The sequence below is a fragment of the Mycotypha africana genome, assembly GCF_025528875.1.
Source record: "Mycotypha africana strain NRRL 2978 chromosome Unknown BDF20scaffold_3, whole genome shotgun sequence".
Taxonomy (NCBI): domain Eukaryota; kingdom Fungi; phylum Mucoromycota; class Mucoromycetes; order Mucorales; family Mycotyphaceae; genus Mycotypha; species Mycotypha africana.
This window is the reverse complement of record NW_026515727.1, coordinates 1,260,323-1,276,697: the sequence shown is the minus strand read 5'-3', so window position 1 is coordinate 1,276,697 and position 16,375 is coordinate 1,260,323. Positions and strand designations below refer to the sequence as shown.

The window sequence follows — 16,375 nt, the reverse complement described above, 5'->3', positions numbered from 1 at the left end:
TGACAAATGTATATGATGTGGAAACTAGAATGAAAGTTTAGGAGCAATTTATTTATTCCAGCATTGCTTTTATTTTCGAAAATTTCGATCAACTGGAGCATAGTAATTATGAGTGCTTGGGAAGCAATAGAATGCACCCGATCAAAATGAAAAGAGAAACAGTAATACTAAAGTTACCATTCAAAATGGACACAGTGGTTGAGGCCGCACCTATCATTCTTGATTCCGGTGGTCCCTGACAATTACCTACGCATGTAAGGTTCTCAAATTGAGCTGTATCATTCTGCCAGTACCCACTAAAGAAAAAAGGGCAATCAAAGTAGCTTGGCATCTGTTCTGGTGCACATTTGTAGCAAAAAGCATCCGAGTCGTCTTTGGATCCTGAGGGAATACAAGCAAAATTGTACTTATAATCCCCCCTCGAGTTATGGATGTATGTATACGAGCATTTTTTCGAATATTTAGTAATAGATTCCTTGACATCAAAAAGAACTCCATCTTTGCTATTCTTGGTTGACATTAGAGCTAAACAATTCGAATTAAAGAACATGTTAGCCAATATTCAATACAGAGTAAATGAGTAGATCTGTTGCAGTTACGCTTTTTACTTAGTGTACAGTAAGGAAAAGTGAGTAATGAATGAAAAAGATAAGTTTATTGTTGTTCTATCCTCTTTTTGTATTTAAGTAGATCATAAGAACAATTAAAGTACAATATAGAAACAGAATAACAAAGAACTGAAGTTGATCCACTTACTTCCTCACCTGGCATGCATCTACAGATAAAGTACTGTCGTTTTATTTTTATTTTTTACCTTTGACCGGAAGTTTTCAGCAAAAACTAACTCTTTCCTTCATCAATTAGCTGTATACTATATAGAGTAGTCAGCCAAACTCCCATATATTGAAATTTAGGTGGTTTTTTCGCTTGTCGCAGGTATTTTTCTCCCTTAAATGCCAAACACCCGGCGCAGGTATTCTCGCTCTCTGTCAAATATAGTGTTTTTCAGCTAGACTATCCGTCATTTTCATAAATAAATAATTTATCGCTTTTTTCCCCAAGATTGATAACCAAAGGCTCTGTAATACTACAGCCCTCCAGTAAGTGGAAAGGGACTCCATTATTATTGTTTAATGTCTGCCATGACTATTTGTCTGGTAAAGTTGCACTCTCATTGGGATTTGCTCGCACTAAACTGGTTCTTAAGAGAGATAAGGAACAATATATGATCTCCTTCGGCTGAGAAATGATCATGATAAAGCAGAGAAATTCAGTTATGAAACAAATCCATCAAAAATACGTTTCCTTCTGTGCGCCTCTTACTGTGCGGTTTACTAACATTTCTCCTTCGCCTTTATATTCTTGCTTTTCCTATGAAAACTCTATAAATGTCTATTGATCTCTTGTTGAGTTTCGTAATTCGTTTTCCCTTTAATAAGCTGCACCGAAAAACCATTTAAAAATCGATACAACTCATCGTGAATCATAATGCAACATTATTGGAGAATGAAATTAAATCAAATCCCGGCAGAGATTCTTCATCGAAAGCAACGATATTTTCCATCGTGAGGCGATGATAGATCACCAATTTAAGCGGGGAAGAATTGATGAAAAGAAACTTTCTTGTGAATTGGTCATTTTCCTTCTTTTCCTTTTTTTTCTTCTGGTTTCTGTTACTTTAGATAGAGAATGGCTGACCTTAATGCACTCAGAAAAAAGATTGATTCACTAGACTCCACTTTGGTCAATATTTTGAATGAACGAGCTCGAGTCTCCTTGGATATTGGTGCTGCAAAAAAGCGCGAATCGTAAGTTTCCAAGAGACAGTTCATGAGAACAAGTGGGCTGAAAAACTGAATCGACTAAGTATTTTGCCAGACCAGATGTAGTTATTGATGACGTTCAAGTATATAGACCAGGCAGAGAAAAGGAGATTTATGAAAAAGTATGTCAAAGGCGGGAATAAGAACAGAAAGAGGAAAAGTGATCTTACAATTGCTCACTACAATACTAGTTGAGCCGAATCAATGCTGGTCCCTTAAACGATGATTCTTTACATGCTATTTTTAGAGAGGTAGTGTCGAAGTTAGCAACAATATAACTTACTTTTTTTCGAGTTCAAGCAAACCAATTAACGAAGAAAGTTTTATAGATCATGTCTGCATCCATTGCTTTACAAAAAGACGTATCTATAGCTTACCTTGGACCTCCAGGTACATTTTCACAGCAAGCTGCCTACAAGCGTTTGGGTGATAGTGTTGCTTACATACCACAAAAGCAAATTGATGGTAAAACACGCATTCCATAGAATTTATATATTGTTGAACAGTTAAAGAATGATATCCTGCACTGAAATCCGTAGATGTCTTTGAAAGTGTAGAAAAAGGCCAAAGCACGTATGGCATCGTTCCTTTTGAAAATTCGAGTTTTGGTTCAGTTGTTGAAACTTTGGATCGATTTATTCACACCACAGCACAAGTACGAGCGGAAACCTACTTAACGATCCATCAATGCTTATTGTCTAACAGTAAACTAGAGGATATCACTAAGGTGTACAGTCATTCACAAGGTATAGGGCAAACACAAAAATGGTTGTCGACACATTTGCCCGCGGCTAGACGCATTAGCGTGCAGTCAACAGCAGAAGCTGCTAAAAAGGCGGCTCTTGAAACAGGAGCTGCAGCAATATGTAGTGAGATATGTGCTGACATATACGGGCTGGAAGTAGTGGCAAAAAATATTGAGGATGTTGCAGGTAAAGGAAGTGGAAGAAAGAAAGCATTAGAGCTAATTACTGATTGCTATAATATGATTCTGCGATTTTAGCTAATACGACACGCTTCCTAATTATTGGTACAGCAAGTGATTCACCAACGAAAGATGATCATACACTTATCAGCTTCACAGTAGATCACCGCCAACCCGGTGCCCTATGTGATGGCCTGAAAGTGTTCAAAGACTATGGCCTTAATCTGTTCAAAATTGATTCGCGTCCAAACGGCCAACGTCTGTGGCATTACGTATTCTTCGTTGAATGTTCGGGTCATTATGAAGATGAGGAAATCAAACAAGCTCTGAAGAAGTTGGAGGAATATTGCTTAGATATTGTTGTGTTAGGTAGTTTTCCTAATCAGAGAATCGAATAAAGTAGAGAAGGATTATGCACCCTCGAAAATTTGGCATGACACGATCGTTGGCATGTTGCTACTGATATCGGTATGGCATTATCCGTGTGGTCTTTTGTTGCTGTATCATTTTGTTTGATTGAACGTGAAATGCGCGCTCTGTTGTCCACGAGAAGAGGCAGCTATTAAGTTGGTTCTTCACTTTATTCTTGGTGAGGCTCGGAATCGTACTGATTATTGGAAATTGAAATGGAAAAAAGGGGAGTAAATTTGGCATTTGAACTGAAAATCGCTCTAAACAATGCAGCTCAAAAAATCATAAACTCGGCTTCGTATATAAAAACGTTCGATAAACGCACTGAAAAGATTCTTGAAGCTAACCAGCAGATTTAATAGTTCAGCAGCAATATCAAAATGGGTCAGTCTTGAGAACTAAAAAGCTGTGCTTTTGCGTCGTACAAACTTTCTCCCTGAATAGTTTCGACACAACCTTTGTACGCGCTCTCTCTCTTTTTCTTTTTTAAAACTCTATCACTACGCGACACTGGTGAAAATGCCTATAAAGTGCCCACCTTCCAAGACCTATTCCTTACGCGGAAGAAGCCAAGTTGCTAAACCATATACTGAAAGACCTTCCAGAATTAGCTGGACAAACGATGCTGACATGTTTGCCGATGGGCTTAACTCTAACCAGCATGCCGTTTTAATGCTCACAGAAGACAATGGAAAGTTTTTCAAAGAGATTGGCAGAAACCAAAGAAGAGTTATATCGCATATGAGAGCTGAATTTGCAAAGTTAGGAGTAACTCCTAGAGACTCCTATTCTAGCCTACTTCACGCTGTTGAACGTATCAAACGTGACTATGAGGAAGCGCGCCGAAGACTAAGAAACTATGTTACGAACCCAAACTTGACCGCCGCTGATATGCAGCGTTCGGATGGAATGGAAAGCTTGAAAGGTAAGTGTTGATGCAAACTATTGCTCTCCACATTCCTACAGCCAACATAAAATGAGATAAAATAAAATCAAACACAAAAAACGATCTGTTAAAACAGAGTTCTGTATTTTTTTTTAATAGGAGCCTATCCCGAATTCCCGGTTATTGCAGAAGCATTGGGCGATTGGCCTTTCTGTAAAGATGAAGGGACGAAAGCTTTGGATGTCTTAAACATTCCATGCGTTATACCAGCCGATTTGACTGATAGTGACGATGATTCATCCGGTAGCTTCTATAGCAGTGATGATGCACAGCCAGCTCCTGTTCCTAATGCATCCTCATCCGTTAGCTCCAATAATTCCATCGTTTCTTCAACTGTAGACTCGAACATTATTCAAATTCCGCGGTCTGAGCTTCATACGCGTCTTTTCGCCAGTACTGCTGTTAGTCATGGTACTTGTTCAGCCGATACCACTGATGATGAAATGTTTGAGTCTATGTCATACTCAGGCGAATCTGCCGATGGCACCTCAACCCAAACTGAAAGACCAGAAGCATCAAGTACGATACATGGAGAGGAGCTTCATAGTACAAGCATTATTGGCCCTCTAGCAGATAGTTCAGATACGTTGAGTATCAGACCAGTCTCCAACGTTAGCAGCAATGTTGGACTTCCCAGTCAACAATTATTTACCAAAAGCGTGCCTTCCATTCCTACAACTGTTCCTACTTCTACTGCAACAACGAGTATATCGCTCCATTCCCCGTCTCGCTTTGCTGAAACTGAACCTGTTGTTGTTATTCGACGATTCAGTAGACGAAACAAGAACCATGCAAACGCCAGCGATAGTACAGACATGAACCTCCATAAATCAGCTAAAAAGCCTATCTTCAAGCCAGCTACAAGTAAGAATATGGTATCAAAAGCAGCAGCGAAGGTTCTCAATGAAAGTAAAGATGCTTTGCGTGTGAAAGTTCCGCGCATCGATACTACTCAAAATGATACTACTTTTGTTCAGACTGGTGATAAAAACGTGCATCTTCCTCTGGCTGAGAATCAAATGGAAGCTGCTCGCTTAGCGGCCTTGACAGCCAAGTACACCTATGAAGTCAAACAATTCGAATTAAAGATAAAAAACACAGAACGAAAAATAGCGAAAAGTGAACGCAAAATTAAGAAGCACGAAGAACGAAAGATCAAGCATGAACTCGATACTTTCCGTTTCAAATCTCGACAGTTGAAATACAAAATAAAGATACATCAGCTTCAAGATCAATTGGCATCCTTCAGTCAAAACCCTTAAGCTTAAGCCATCTTCGAGACTTTAACGACTGACAAACATATATATCCACATCAACCACAACCCTTGTATAAATATACTATCGGCAGGATACCCTCATGATCACTATGCTAAACTTTACATAACATTCATTTTTATTTACGTCGTTGAAAATTTCCAGAGCGAAATTTGTTTAAGAAACAAGCGTAGAACTGCAGAAAATTCCTTTAACATCGGAAACTACAGTTGTTGAAAATAAAGGCAGTAACATTTACTTTGCAAACATTCAATAAGGTTCTTTTTCTGTATTTTCGTTCTCTTTACTTAACGTAGTATAATTTTTGATTCTGCTGGTCTCAGAAGGATCAATTGGAGATTAACAAATTAACTGTTTTCTTTTGCGCATTTTAGTTTCGCAACGAAAAGCGTGCTCATCCTTGACCAACAATAATTAAAAAACAGAAGTTATTGCTTGAAAATTCGCCTAGGAGGATCTGAAACCTAAAGCTAACTTGTGGTCTTTTACTATTTGGATCATATGCATAAAAGGTCATTTCAATACTTCCTTGTTCATGAATCGGTCTATAAGGAATACCTCGATTATTTTATCGTCTACGCTGCTTTCAGTTGTAATTTTCGGCCACTGCAACCTTGTCGAGAATCTTGCCTCTGTCGGTGGCTTAGGTAATAAGCAGACAGTGTTCATGTTGACCAAAAATCGTAAATCCAGCAGTGTGTTTTGAGTATTTAAATTTTGCTGCATATCACCAATAAACCAGATGGCTTTCAAGTTTAACTTTACGGTGAGCAATAAGCAGTTTTAGTACTCAAACGGTGAACGCTTATCTGTTTCCCATCAAAAGACTGAAGATTTAGATCTTGAAGACGTAGAAGAAAATCAACAAATTGAAACTAGCCTTCACGATCTCTCCATCGATGAGACCAGTGACATCGAAAAAGTCACGAGTCAACAATATGATATTCTCGTAAAGTTTGTTTAGTATACGAAAGACGCTTTCCTACCTTTGAAATAAGCTGAACTGAAATTCCCTGTATATCTGTTTTTGCCTGTGACAGTCCTCACCTTTACCAAGTGTCATTCAAGCAGACATCCTTCATGTCAAAAATATACAGATACCCATTTTTAAACGTACTTTGGCCGATGTCAAATTTCAAATGGCACAGCAGGATTCTCTAGCAGATGAAGATACTGATACTGAAGTAAAAAAAGTTGCAGATATGTTAAATTTGACGGATAATTCGGATTTGATCAAAGGTGTCTACGAAGGAGGCTTCAAAACTTGGGAGTGTTCAGTAGATATGGTTGAATTTTTATCGAGCTTACCTGAAGAGCAGATCAGTAATAAGCGTGTACTAGAGGTAGGCTTGCACGTTCGAGCTGGTGCAATGCATTGCCTTTAGTGTATTTACATTCTATTTTTTTATCTTTTTTTATCTTTTTTTATCTATTTTTTTCACAACATCACCAGTTGGGATGTGGTTCGTCCCTTCCTTCATTATTTTTATTGTCACATAGCAGTACCAACAGAGTTGATGTACAAGATTATAATGAGCAAGTCATTCGATATATCACTATACCAAACATTTTATTGAATACAGTACTAAATGTTCAGCAACCTGGTTCTGATAATACAACAACAGTTCAAGAAAAGGAGGATGAAAGCAACAACGACAATTTAAATTCGGAAAGTGAGGAAGAGGAAGATGATGAAGACGATGATGAAGATAAGCAAATCGAAGAGGAAGCTATCACATGTGATGCAGAAGCAGAGATTTTACCGGAAGATATTCCACAGATGTTAAATCGAGTGTGCCTACGTACTAAAGCTTACTTTGGTGATTGGGGTTCTCTACCCGTAAGTTGTTGATTTTCTGCGTTCGGCTACAATCAAAAGAATGACTTTTGACCAGTATATTTTAATCGTATTCAAATAGGAACAACTGAATATCGATCATAATGAAAAGTACGATATGATTGTTACATCTGAAACGATTTACGCAGAACAAACCTTGCCTGATTTGATTAATGTTTTCCAAAAAGCTCTTAAGAAACCTGATGGTGTCTGGTAACTTATTTCAGATCCAGGACATGAAAACGGCATTTTTTCTCCTTTACTCACAGAAAACTTTTTTTTTTTTTTTTAATTATTTGTATGGTATAGTTATGTTGCCGCGAAAACTGTATATTTTGGTGTAGGTGGTGGTATCCTACCGTTTTGTGGTTTACTAGCAAAAACCAAGGACAGCGATGGTGACAAAATGAAATATGAAAAGGTGTTTGAAAGCTCAAGCACTGTTAAAAGGGAAATTTTGAAAATCACCTGGGATTTGTAGTGACAAAGTTGGGTATAATAAAAAAATGAATTTTTCATATATCTTTAATAAATACGAGGAATAAGTCTGTAAACAGTTCTTATGCAGCAACAAGCGAGAATTAGCCATTGCACTATTAAAGTTTATGTGCTACATCCTTCAATTCTCCTTTTCTGAATGAAATCACGTTGTAAGATGTAACAATAATTGTAAATTTTCACCAATGGAACATTGGAAAATGCCCAAAGGATCTTCGTTTGTTATACGTAGTAATGAATTTTGTCGCTGAGAAGATTCAATGTCTATAGCCAAAAAATCAATAGCACCAAGCCAAAAATGATGAGATGAACTGGTTGTTTTTTGCAGGCATTTTCTTTAGATACTTTAAGTTTCTTACGCATAGTCAATAATCAAAGTGTCTCATTTTAACTAGCTTTTCTCGCTTCAGTTTAAACTACTATTTACAAGATCGACAACGAGGTCAGTCGAGTTTAAATTGCTATACACAAGGTTGATGACAAGGATGGTACCGCTACAATTTTTTAGTCGAAAATGAGACACTTTGATTATTGACTATGCGTAAGAAACTTAAAGTATCTAAAGAAAATGCCTGCAAAAAACAACCAGTTCATCTCATCATTTTTGGCTTGATGCTATTAGTTTTTGGAGAATGACATTTGTTCTTTGGTTACTGGCATTCAATTTTCGCGCAGACACAAAATTTACCGTTTTCATTGTATAAAATGAGTTTGATACGATCTCTTTTAAATACTTTAAAGGCACAGAGGCAGTTGTCCCTTATCATTCGAGATGCGTTTTTTATGAAAGATCTCGACGGCAGTAAAGGTTTACTGAAAGCAATTTGGTAATCGCTTGTACGAGTACTAGAGCAACTATAGAGCTTTAGGATAATGCGATCAGCATAAGGGGAAAGGAAACTCTAGAACGTCAAGAAGTGTTTCACAGTGTAATTAACAGCAATACCTATGCTTTACAGACTAACAGCATTAAATAAAGTTTTTCTAGCGTTTTATCTTTCTCGCAAAGTTTTGCGCCTTTAATTATATACGAAAAGACTACCTCTTAAACTGTTAAGTATTCATTGATGACGGAAATGTTATGAATTACAACTGCTATAAGATGTATTAACTGTGGAAATAAAGTTGGAGCTTGACAGAAATTGTAGAATGTTCATGTAAAATCGTCAGCAGCAGTTGTAAGACAGTCTATTCTTTAACAGTAATCGTAACGCGTGCTTTCATTGTTACTGTTCGCCGTCTTATGGAATTAACCTGAAAATTATAAATACTGCATAACATCCTCCTCCCTTCCTTCCGTAATTGTCTTTATCTGCTGTACGTTACGAGTCAGAATTTTGTTTTGCAGCTTTTCCATTCCAGTTCACATCGTTAGAAGTATAAAGCTCTTAGTAATCTTTCCGCACAAACCTGCACAGCGCCGTGATAATCATCAAACAACCCGCTTAAAGAAATGAAAATTTCCATTGCCCCGTCACATTTATGCTTATTTTCGATCTATGCTATTATAGCACACTTTGCGAGGACTACAACAACAAAATCAATAGAGTTAAGCGACTATGCGCTCTGTAAACAGCAAGGTGACTCAGCGGACTGTAATTTTGCCTGCTCTAACTTTGTGCCAGATAGCAGAGGCAACTGCATCTTTAACAAATGCTACTGTACAGAGCAAACAGAAATTGGAAAGTGTGAAGAAGATGACCATGAATCCTGCGATGCCTTATGCCAAGACATGTCACCAAGCTTTATTGGTTTCTGTATGGATGATCAGTGTAACTGTATTACATAAAAATACAAGACGATGTCTTTATCTTCTTCTTTCTCCGTGTTATTTTTTCGCTTGCCACCTCCTACTACTCTACATTTGCTTTCATTTTTGATCCTTTATGTAAATATTAGCTTCTATAATTTACGGCCAATACTATCCATCTTGCATCGATAATCATCAGTCTGTGCCTATTTTTCTTGTTTTATTACTAATGCTACAACTTTTTGATTTGTTTTGCTCTATTACTTTCATCTTTTCTTTGCGCTTCTCAAGTTTTTTTTTCTTTTTCTTTTTCCTAATCTACCAATAATAAAACTCAACACTAGCTACGGTTTGTAGTTATCATATGTCTCGACCGAGAAGTCTTCATTTTAAGCTTTCCTTAAAAGCTTAATAGATTGTCTCCTTAGTTTATATTGCCTCCATCATAACCTTTCATATATATGGAAATGATGATCGAGTATGCGATGTTCAGGTAGAACTACTATCATAAACCAGCCATATAATTTGATAGATATGAGCTTCTCCCTTTTTGACCCTTCTTGTTTCATTTTATTATAATTTGAATTCAAGAACAGGGTACTTCATAAACGTCAAAATAAGGCTTTATACTACAAACAAAACGCTTGAGCCGTACGAAACTATGTTCTCTGTGTCACAAGTATTGGTACTGCTACTGAGTACAAGTAAACTCGTATCGTATGTAATAGCGAATGAACCCATTGTTATCGAAAAGGGTGAATGTGATTTAGCAACAGATGATATCCGCTGTCGATATGCTTGTGGCCCCGAACAATTGCAGCCTATGTGTATCACTGGAAGATGTTACTGCACTAATGTTGGGTTAGGTAGCTGTAGAACAGGCAACAATAATGAAGGCTGTATCGCTGTTTGTCAATTTATGGGGAAAAACTCGAATGGTTGTTCCGAGAATGGTTGTGCCTGTGCTTAACTCACCAGGAATAATGGCTCTAACAAAATAGTGTAGAAGTATTAATTTGGCAATACTACTTTTATTCTCTCTCAATCTTACTCCCGTATCTAACAGTTTGTCGTCATAAATAATGCCGTACGAAATCTCCTACTAAGCAATCTCATAAAAATCTCTCCTTTACTTATGCTCCGTAGACTGAACTCATAAGCGTCCTGTCAATTTACAGTATAGAAGGGCTAAATCATTAAATCGTATATAAAAACAACGCCCAATCTGTCAAGTATTTATTGTTATTACAAGATCTTATTAGATAAATTTTTTGCTCTTGCTGAGCCTGTACATCACAAGCTGTCAGTTCTGTTAGACTCTTTTATAAACTTTTTAGAGTGTTATATAGTGATGTGGTACTGTCATATATATAGTAACTACCCACCGTGATTCTTCTAGAGTAATTTGAAATCTTGAAAACTTTTTGCACTGAACTTACTATATAGCGGTGTAGATGTTGTCTTTTCAGCATATGTTGCGCTTGTTTTGTTACTGACCGTCAAACCCTCGACTATGCCATTCTTGTCCTCTTCATCACTCTTACCGTCTTCGCTGTTAGAATCTATATCGGAGCTATGTAACAGTTGTTCTTTGCTAATGGTATGAGGTGCTTTTTTCTCGATATAATCAACAGGGTAATGCTGATGAAGGCTTGAAGTTTTAGAATTGTCTTCTTCGATATTATCAGCTTTCTGAAGGGGAGACGGTGTCCTATAAGCTGGTGCTGAGAGGACGCTTGTTCGATCTTTTGCCCAGTTGGCGCTGTTCGTATAATAATCTTTTGAAGTTTTCTTTTCATTATTAAAGCTGTTGCTGTCGCAATAGTAGTTGTAGTCACCAATTTTGTCATCGTAGTTGTAGGAAGATAATCCCGTATTAAATTTGTTGTCTGATTCAGTGTAGTAGTATTTTCCATTTTTCGCGTAGAATTCAAGGTGTTTCTCTTTTGTTAAATTGGATATAGGTGTTAACAGTCCGGTCCTGCTGTTAAGTGTTACAGTAGAATAAACAGTTGATGGAGGATCAGGCATATATCTTCCCCAATTAGGCTCTGACCCACCAATTCCACAATGTAATATCATCTTCATTGCTGATCGGTGCTGGTCAAGAGCTGCCAAGGTTGAGATTTTTTGATTTAATTCCTCATCGTTTCCAATATAAGCTGGTGCCAAAAATGCGAAGCAAACCAAAATAAACCATATTACACACAGTGAAATTGCTAATGAACATATGATATCACTCAAAATACATCTGTGATCGTTAAAGTTGAAGACAATGAATTAATTCTAGGGTATGCAACGGTCTTTAAATAGTAGGCTTCAATCTTTTCTCTTTGTCAGTCCTTAATCAGGAATCTTTCTCTGCCTCCTTAAGGTTTTCTCCTGTCCTTTCGTATTTACCTTTGTAAAAGTAATGGATAGTTTTGATCAACGTTAATATCGAACGCATGGCAGCTACTGAATAACGCTAGTGGTGTCCTGTTAATCTTAATAAGGTTGTTCGTCCACGGTTCAAGCAAAGATTGATCGTTCACAGTTACTACAGTAATGGTTGAGCATAGGACTGGTAGGAAAGACATTAATCCTAACCATTTTTCAGCTGAGTAATAATTTTTACTGTAGAAAGTGGGCGTTTTTGCCGCCATAGAAGGCTTTTTACGATACCGGGTGTAAGTGGCAGAAAAACAAATGGCTGAACTGCCCAAGAAGGATATTGTTAAGGAAATATACCACAAAAGATACTATAAAGTGGTTCTTCATCAGTTTAGTTCGCCTTGAGTCTAGCTTTACTGTTTGTTAATTTATGCAGACTTTTCACCTGGTAATGCCCAGCTGTTAACCAGTCTGGTATATTTGTCTACCATCACCAATGATTAAACGGCCAAATCAATGGTATGTTAGATTTCAAGCAATAAAGACAGGATTTTCCCTCTGTATTCTATAAAACACTCACTTTTGCCCGGTAGGCTCCGAATAGAATGCATTGGGATACATGACAGATCAATGTGACCAAACTAACTAGGAACGCTAACAATCTCAGAGCATTAAGGTAATAAGTAAACCGCATTTTTAAGTAATTAAAAAAATATTTCTTGCTTGCTATTAAGATTTGTGAAAAAACATGTAAAAGAAATAAGAAATTAACAGAAATAAAAAGATAGTAATGTACAGTTGTTAAAATATATGCTCAAAGCAAATGTTGTGATGGCAAATCATGCAGGGTAAAGTAGCCTAAAAGTCAGACGGCACTGTTCAAGGGGTCTGTTTTCTTTTCGCGAATAACGGAAGTAGTGCTGTTAATGACACTATAAGATTTACCACTCAATCATCGTCCACGAGGATCAGACAAGAAAAGGCAAACAAGGAGGGCACATCCATAAACAGAAGAGGTGGGAAATATTATATTCCTACCAACATTTCAAAACTCCTCAGACTCAATTACCAATCCACAAGTTTTACAGGTTTGTGTCGTATTTCCTACGTTATCTTGCACGCTTTCACCAAACTCATGCTTATGCGGCCCTTCTTGACGTTTCCTTTCCCATTCGCTAGTCATCGTTCTCCTTCTCAAATCTGCTAATTTCTCTTTAAATTTCTTCTCTTTTTTCTCCTTTTTCTGTGCTTGTCGTCTTTCATACTCTGCATCTAAACCTTCTGGACCATTCCATTTCTTAAATGCATATTCCTCAACTGTCTCTCGTACGTATAACATCATGTCATTCCAGGTCGACTTATGAGGGTTAGGTTTTTTCCAATGCGGCAATAATTCTTCATCCTTCAATTCAGCTGTTATATTGGGTAGTTGGAATGTATTAAAAGGTAGGAGAGACAGAGAACTAACGTTAAAAAATTTATGTTCACCAATCTGTGCAAAACATCTGATACGCTTACGATCTGTCAATAAATAGTCTTCTTTAGCCTCTGTTTTGGTAAGTAGACTATATTTTTCTGGATATTTCTCTTTGCAACTTGGACAGAGCAATATATGAAATACGTTGAAAAAAATAGGGTCCAAATCCATGGAACTGCACTCTTTGCACTTTGGATTTTCTTGCGGTAGTAATGATGGTGCTACAACAACCACATGCGATCAACAATGGCACTCATGTCAATTTTGCACAATTTATACAGAGAAACTATTTCACTTACGAAAGTAAGGCTCAACTTTATACGTTTTGTCTTTCTTATTCTGCAATTCTCTCCCTTCTGCTTTTTCATCAACAATATAACCACCTTTTGAATCCATCATTTTACTCAAATCGTATTCATAGTAAGATTTGATCCACCTTGCTTTCTTCGGTTGAGGCGCAGCATCTTTTTTTTCGACATTATCCGGATTATTTGATGCGTCTGTAGTTGCTTGCTCTGCTTCCCTAACTCTTCGTTTAGCCTTGAGTCTTTCTAAGGCCTTGGCTTTGTTGCTGGCAATAAGTTCCAGTTGCTCTTTTGTCAACTGCTTCCTCGTAGACGATTTTTCCATGACAATTTTTAGAATGTAAGATCCGAAAGATTTTAGCAAATTCATCAGAAATGCATGAATCAGATGGAAATGGGAGTGACATATTGAAGCCGCGACTAACTTTGCAGCCTTGAAAAGTTCCTACATTCAAGCCGTAGCCGCCAAAATTACCATGTTACGCACCCAAAAAAAGTTGATCTCATTACAAAATTTTGTAAAAAATGATATAGAAGCAATAGAAAAGTATTATTGCTGTATGTGCAAAATCAATTTCGCCATCCCATACGATATCATTCATAAGTTTTTCAAAAAGCAGATTTTTTGCACTCTTGAGTTAAGAAAAAGCCACAGACCAACCTAGAGTTAAAAGCTGGTTTTGCTGCGACTTTCACTCAATGATAATAAGAATATCCATATATAACTTACTGGCAATAACTTAATCTCTGTATGAGTCTTTAGTGTCGATATTTGCTGGGTATCAAACTCCATGGACGAGCAAGCAAGCTATAGAAGTAAGCTAGCAAGCTCGTTTAGCCCATTTGAATTCTCTCCATAAAAGCTATCAGATAATTATCACCGATTTTATTTTATCTATTTTCAGCAAGGCAACTAGACTGTGTCTTGCTGGGATAGAGGCTCTGCACTTTGTAGAGTGACCTTTTAGGGTAACCGAGGACTGAAGATGTTGCAAAGCATTCTCAATAAACCAAGCTTCGGCATTAGTAATCGTATACCAGCGATATTTCCTACTAATTCTGGTGTATAATTCTCTGTATATGCGTCATCGTTTGGTAGTCTTAGATTGAGCAAAACAGCTGGCTAAAAAGTGTCATTCTATAACGGTGATTGAATATATAAAAGGAACACAACTTTCTGAATAGAATACAGAATCATCTTTTTATCTACAAGAGTACCCTTGTTCTATTGTAAGCTCAGTGTGCGACAGGAGTTGGACATATTTTAATCTCTTTTGAAAAAAGACACATGTGAGCATGTAAAAACAAGAAAAACGTAAGCATTAAAAGTAAAAGGAAAAAATTCCCCAACGGGGAATCGAACCCCGGCCATGTCGGTGAAAGCGACAGATCCTAGCCACTGGACCATTGAGGACTGTATATATTGTGAGATGTGGAATTCGGAGTTATCGAATAACAGCAAGGTCTTTCGGAGTTAAACTAATAGAATACACGTGATAAATCATTAGAAATTATTGTAAAGAAAATTATTATATAATGCAAGGAGCGATTTATAGATATCATAGTAGATCGGAAGTTAAATCGTATAACTTAGAAGTAGACGCGTGAGCTCTCTTCCTGACAAGAGAGAACTGAACTTTTAGTCTTATTATTATTATTTTCTATCCATCCGATTGGAAAGATACATCCATTACGTTTATTTGATTGCTTGTATAAAAAGAATCTACACGTTTAACCTCATTATATTTATTGAATTTGTCCCTGGATTTTTACAGTCGGTCTATTACAAATCTTGTCAATTGATATAGTTACTAGTATTTGCATAGTAGCAGGTTTACACACGTAATAATATTGATGCGTGGCGTAAAAGATTGTAAGAATTCGCCTTCCGAATTGATAAGTTCGGCCCGGAGTAACCCCCAGCAGTCCGGCACAAGATCACGTACACTATTGAAGACAAATATTTAATACGGACTTTAAATGTCACTTACATAATTACATACATCGATATACATATTAATTTTAGTATAAATTCTATCCATAACTTGATATTAGGAACTCTCTCTTCTTTTGGGCATTCATATTTTACTATAAACATTTTATTTTGATTATTGGAATTTCGTTAATTTCAAGTTTTATTTTATATTTCAGGATTTTGATTTGTTTACTTCGTTTTGATTAGTTTATATTTTTTTTTTTGATTCTTTTAGTATTGATCTACATTTTTGCACGATCAATCATTTATAGTTAGTTTATTCATAATATAAGAAGAACAACCAGTTAAATTTCTTATATCCTCCTTTCGATAGAAACATATTTTGCTTACTTACTCTCAAATTATAATTATTTACCGTTATATACATTCACGTATATAACATTTACTATTTGTTTTAACCCAAACCTTCTACGCAAAAGCACCGCAAACGTAATAATATTGATTTTATGGTAAATAATTGTCGTGGTAATAACTAGAACTCCGTCACGTGATTGAAAGTGGCTCATAATGTCGATTGGGTATCTCAAAAATCGGAGTTGATAGAGAGAATAAGGTGTGCAAATATAATTAAGAAAGCGTATAAAGAATAATTTGACCTAAACAATAAACGAGGCCTTTACCTGATTCTAACTTTTGTACTATAAACTTGACCTGAAGTTTATAACTCTCATTCACGATATTAATCATATCAATATTAAATTTTTGTTATATAAATATTGCTGCAAGTTTTGAGTAATTATAGCACGTGATGTTCGGCTC

General features: G+C 36.6%; 7 protein-coding genes and 1 non-coding gene across 8 annotated transcripts; 5 read left to right on the top strand and 3 right to left on the bottom strand.

The window, feature by feature from the left end:
* Window positions 1-1,647: 1,647 nt before the first annotated feature.
* Window positions 1,648-3,388, top strand: BDF20DRAFT_859736 (Prephenate dehydratase-domain-containing protein). Its single transcript, XM_053080474.1, has 6 exons — window positions 1,648-1,808; window positions 1,879-1,945; window positions 2,015-2,074; window positions 2,153-2,288; window positions 2,363-2,755; window positions 2,827-3,388. Exons 1-6 carry the CDS (start codon window positions 1,690-1,692, stop codon window positions 3,144-3,146), a joined length of 1,095 nt encoding a protein of 364 aa, XP_052938186.1. The 5' UTR covers window positions 1,648-1,689; the 3' UTR covers window positions 3,147-3,388.
* A 290-nt stretch (window positions 3,389-3,678) lies between these two features.
* Window positions 3,679-5,367, top strand: BDF20DRAFT_911485 (uncharacterized protein; the record flags this gene model as incomplete). Its single annotated transcript, XM_053083826.1, has 2 exons — window positions 3,679-4,084; window positions 4,205-5,367. The coding sequence occupies 2 exons, from the start codon at window positions 3,679-3,681 to the stop codon at window positions 5,365-5,367; spliced, it is 1,569 nt and encodes a 522-aa protein (XP_052938185.1).
* A 755-nt stretch (window positions 5,368-6,122) lies between these two features.
* Window positions 6,123-7,434, top strand: BDF20DRAFT_905323 (uncharacterized protein; the record flags this gene model as incomplete). The annotated part of the gene is made up of 5 exons (XM_053083148.1): window positions 6,123-6,146; window positions 6,207-6,329; window positions 6,421-6,723; window positions 6,834-7,220; window positions 7,300-7,434. The coding sequence occupies 5 exons, from the start codon at window positions 6,123-6,125 to the stop codon at window positions 7,432-7,434; spliced, it is 972 nt and encodes a 323-aa protein (XP_052938184.1).
* Window positions 7,435-9,168: 1,734 nt separating this feature from the next.
* BDF20DRAFT_833891 (uncharacterized protein) lies at window positions 9,169-9,504 on the top strand (the record flags this gene model as incomplete). The annotated part of the gene is made up of 1 exon (XM_053078691.1): window positions 9,169-9,504. One exon carries the CDS (start codon window positions 9,169-9,171, stop codon window positions 9,502-9,504), a length of 336 nt encoding a protein of 111 aa, XP_052938183.1.
* A 283-nt stretch (window positions 9,505-9,787) lies between these two features.
* On the top strand, window positions 9,788-10,648 carry BDF20DRAFT_859714 (uncharacterized protein). The gene has a single exon (XM_053080473.1). The coding sequence runs from the start codon at window positions 10,127-10,129 to the stop codon at window positions 10,433-10,435; it is 309 nt and encodes a 102-aa protein (XP_052938182.1). The 5' UTR covers window positions 9,788-10,126; the 3' UTR covers window positions 10,436-10,648.
* Window positions 10,649-10,683: 35 nt separating this feature from the next.
* BDF20DRAFT_386047 (uncharacterized protein) lies at window positions 10,684-12,544 on the bottom strand. Its single transcript, XM_053075335.1, has 3 exons — window positions 12,419-12,544; window positions 11,866-12,322; window positions 10,684-11,716 (listed from the first exon to the last, which is right to left on the bottom strand). The coding sequence occupies exons 2-3, from the start codon at window positions 12,108-12,110 to the stop codon at window positions 10,861-10,863; spliced, it is 1,101 nt and encodes a 366-aa protein (XP_052938181.1). The 5' UTR covers window positions 12,111-12,322; window positions 12,419-12,544; the 3' UTR covers window positions 10,684-10,860.
* Window positions 12,545-12,883: 339 nt separating this feature from the next.
* On the bottom strand, window positions 12,884-16,303 carry BDF20DRAFT_833888 (uncharacterized protein; the record flags this gene model as incomplete). Its single annotated transcript, XM_053078690.1, has 7 exons — window positions 12,884-13,536; window positions 13,615-14,065; window positions 14,351-14,428; window positions 14,502-14,694; window positions 15,463-15,567; window position 15,951; window positions 16,237-16,303. 7 exons carry the CDS (start codon window positions 16,301-16,303, stop codon window positions 12,884-12,886), a joined length of 1,548 nt encoding a protein of 515 aa, XP_052938180.1.
* Window positions 14,963-15,034, bottom strand: BDF20DRAFT_t47. Its single transcript has one exon. It is a non-coding gene; the product is annotated as a tRNA-Glu (tRNA).
* Window positions 16,304-16,375: the final 72 nt, after the last annotated feature.

Coding starts and splice junctions, on each gene's coding strand:
- BDF20DRAFT_386047 (XM_053075335.1), bottom strand. CDS start 12,110: ATGGCGGCAAAAACGCCCACTTTCTACAGTAAAAATTATTACTCAGCT. Junction 11,717..11,865: donor TATCCATTACTTTTACAAAG/GTAAATACGAAA, acceptor TAACGATCACAG/ATGTATTTTGAGTGATATCA.
- BDF20DRAFT_859714 (XM_053080473.1), top strand. CDS start 10,127: ATGTTCTCTGTGTCACAAGTATTGGTACTGCTACTGAGTACAAGTAAA.
- BDF20DRAFT_859736 (XM_053080474.1), top strand. CDS start 1,690: ATGGCTGACCTTAATGCACTCAGAAAAAAGATTGATTCACTAGACTCC. Junction 1,946..2,014: donor AAAAGGAGATTTATGAAAAA/GTATGTCAAAGG, acceptor CTACAATACTAG/TTGAGCCGAATCAATGCTGG. Junction 2,756..2,826: donor AAATATTGAGGATGTTGCAG/GTAAAGGAAGTG, acceptor CTGCGATTTTAG/CTAATACGACACGCTTCCTA.